The sequence below is a fragment of the Formica exsecta genome, unplaced genomic scaffold, assembly GCF_003651465.1.
Source record: "Formica exsecta isolate Colony F162 unplaced genomic scaffold, ASM365146v1 scaffold38, whole genome shotgun sequence".
Lineage (NCBI taxonomy): Eukaryota > Metazoa > Arthropoda > Insecta > Hymenoptera > Formicidae > Formica > Formica exsecta.
In genome coordinates this window covers 360,381-362,887 of record NW_021851042.1, presented here as the reverse complement: position 1 = coordinate 362,887, position 2,507 = coordinate 360,381, and the positions used below count along the sequence as shown (strand labels likewise).

Here is a 2,507-nt window from a genome sequence, read left to right as displayed (position 1 = left end):
GTCGCCGGCGCACGTCATTGGCCGACGCTCGCGCTCGCGATCGATGCGCGGGCCAGTGCGCCGAAACGGAAGACGCGTGGCGCATGGCTCGATCGTTACCGACGAATCACGTTACCGCTTTATAGATGCGTACTGACGGCATTCGCTCTCGCTCTCTCTCTTTCTCTACCTTTATCCCTCCCTCCCTCCCTCTCTCTCTCTCTCTCTCTCTCTCTCTCTCTCTCTCTTTCTTTCTCGCGAGTTTTCGATCCGTTTAGCTGCGACAGAATTCGGGAAAGTGTTCGTGGTATATTATCTGAATCCATGAATTTTTTAAAATTTTCGAACATGTAATGGACTTGAAGAATGTAGAAGAATGTGTTGATTTAAAACATGCAAATATATAGAATAGAAGAGATTGCGCTATTTAATAATAATTTTTCTCGAAATGAGATAAAAAAAAATGCAAATTTCTCTTCCGTCTCTCACGAAAGATATGTAACATGTCAAAATTAAATTACGTCAGAATATATACAAATGTCGTATGACGTTTATTTGCTTTTCCGTTATAATCCTTGCTTATATATACATCCTTTATTAATATATAAGGTGTTCAGAAAGTAACTATACACCTATTTCAAATATTAAAAACAAACATTTATTATAAACATTATCAACAAATTAATCCTTTTTCATTATAGCCGTGACATCGGGTAAGTTAAAAAAGTTTTCGATAACAAGATTAAACCAGTTAAAGCTCGTTTACATGCTCGTGGAGGTCATCTTCAACATTTTTTGTGAAAAAAGATTAATTTGCTGATAATGTTTAAGAAATGTTTTCTTTTTTAATATTTGAATTATATATATAGGTGCATGTATAGTAGTGTTACTTTTTGAACACCCTGTATAAAAGTTTTAGATAATCATATCGTTGCAACATAACATCAAAGACTCAAAGGTCTTGTCTATGTATATATATAAACATATATACATATTTATTTATAAATAACTCATATTACTTACGTCAATCATCATCAATTTTATCGCGCTTTCGTAGATTATCGGTAGAGAACGACATTATTGACAGAGAACACAGTTTCTCGTAAGCTTTGATAGTCAACTGTCAACGCCAGTTGTCGCGACTTGCGCGAAAATTAACATGAATTGATATACATATATTATTATTATAATTAACATACATATTTCAAAGCAAGTTGAATAGAAAAAAAATATGATCCTTGTCGTTTCGTAAAACTGGGTGAGAGACGAATATATGTATAACATTCGATGTTAAGAGAAATCAAGGAATTAGTAAAAGATATTGCGTTTCTCAAAGAATACACAAGCGCTCTTTAAATAGCAAGAGAGGTCCACGTGAGATATTTGAAATAGAAGAAAAAAGGAGAAAAAATGTAACATTATAATTTGACAGGAGAAAGGATATCCGCAAAGAAAAGTAAAAAATAAAAGAAAAGAAAAAATATCGTCGCGTCATGTAGGTAGGTTTATTGCGGATCTAACCTAAAAACATAGACGATATGAACACCCTTACACGGTGTCCCGGACTGTACTGCGGCAGAGAGCTGCTGCCGGACGGCAATTGGAGCGTATGTGGAGCTTGTCCTCGCGGCTTCCGGGCCAACGCCTCGTCGGCGTGCGTGCCCTGCGATGACACGCCGATGTTCTACGATTGGCTCTACCTGGGCTTCATGGCTCTGCTGGCTCTGGTGTTACACTGGTTCTCCATCGATATGGTATCTATGCGCCGGAACATACCCAAGGAAGTGATTGCTCTGCATCTGTCCGCCTTGCTCGAAGTGGTACTGTCGTCTGTCATAGTGCTACAGCTGACCCATCCCATCGGAACGTTTAACGTCAAGTCGTGCAGGGCGAAAAAACTGTCGGACTGGTATACACTGCTGCATAATCCCAGTCCGAATTATGAAGCAACACTACACTGTACACAGGAAGCGGTTTACCCCTTGTTAGTTCAGTCAAAATAGTTTCTATTAAGCCTCTGGAGATTGCAATATTTTCATCTGTGATATTATTACAAGCATCAATATTTAAAAATCAACATTTGACAGTAATATATATATATATTCTTTGATATTAAAAAAAAAATGTGATTCTACATTTTTTTTGTCAACTATTTTGCTATTAGCAATATTTTGCTTAAAACATTTTGTGTTATATTGCATGTTTCTAATATACATTGTTTTATGATTTCAGATATACTATGGTTTTTGTCTTCTATGCCCTAGGGATTGCTCTCATGTTATTAATAAGGCCGATAATAGCTAAGAAATTTTTGCCAAAACAGGGCAAGCTCTCTATTTATGCTGCATTGTATTTCTATCCAATTCTCGCACTGCTTCATGCTGTAGGTGGAGGTCTAATTTGTACGTATACCAATTTTTTATTTCATTATAGATCTATTTTTAAATTAATTGTAATTTTGTACATATATTAATATAGATAATTATATGCTACTTATTCTTTATATATTTTTCTTTTGCAGACTACTC

At 35.9% G+C, this 2,507-nt stretch overlaps 1 protein-coding gene across 1 annotated transcript in view; it reads left to right on the top strand.

Annotated features, from left to right (window-relative positions):
- Positions 1–1,089: 1,089 nt before the first annotated feature.
- LOC115239387 (JNK1/MAPK8-associated membrane protein) overlaps positions 1,090–2,507 on the top strand; it is a 1,843-nt gene continuing 425 nt past the window's right edge. The window contains exons 1-3 of the mRNA XM_029813887.1: positions 1,090–1,963; positions 2,212–2,381; positions 2,501–2,507. The exon at positions 2,501–2,507 is cut by the window's right edge and continues 425 nt beyond it. Of these exons, the coding sequence (XP_029669747.1) occupies positions 1,518–1,963; positions 2,212–2,381; positions 2,501–2,507 (623 nt within the window). The 5' untranslated portion in view covers positions 1,090–1,517. The remainder of the gene's footprint in view (positions 1,964–2,211; positions 2,382–2,500) is intronic.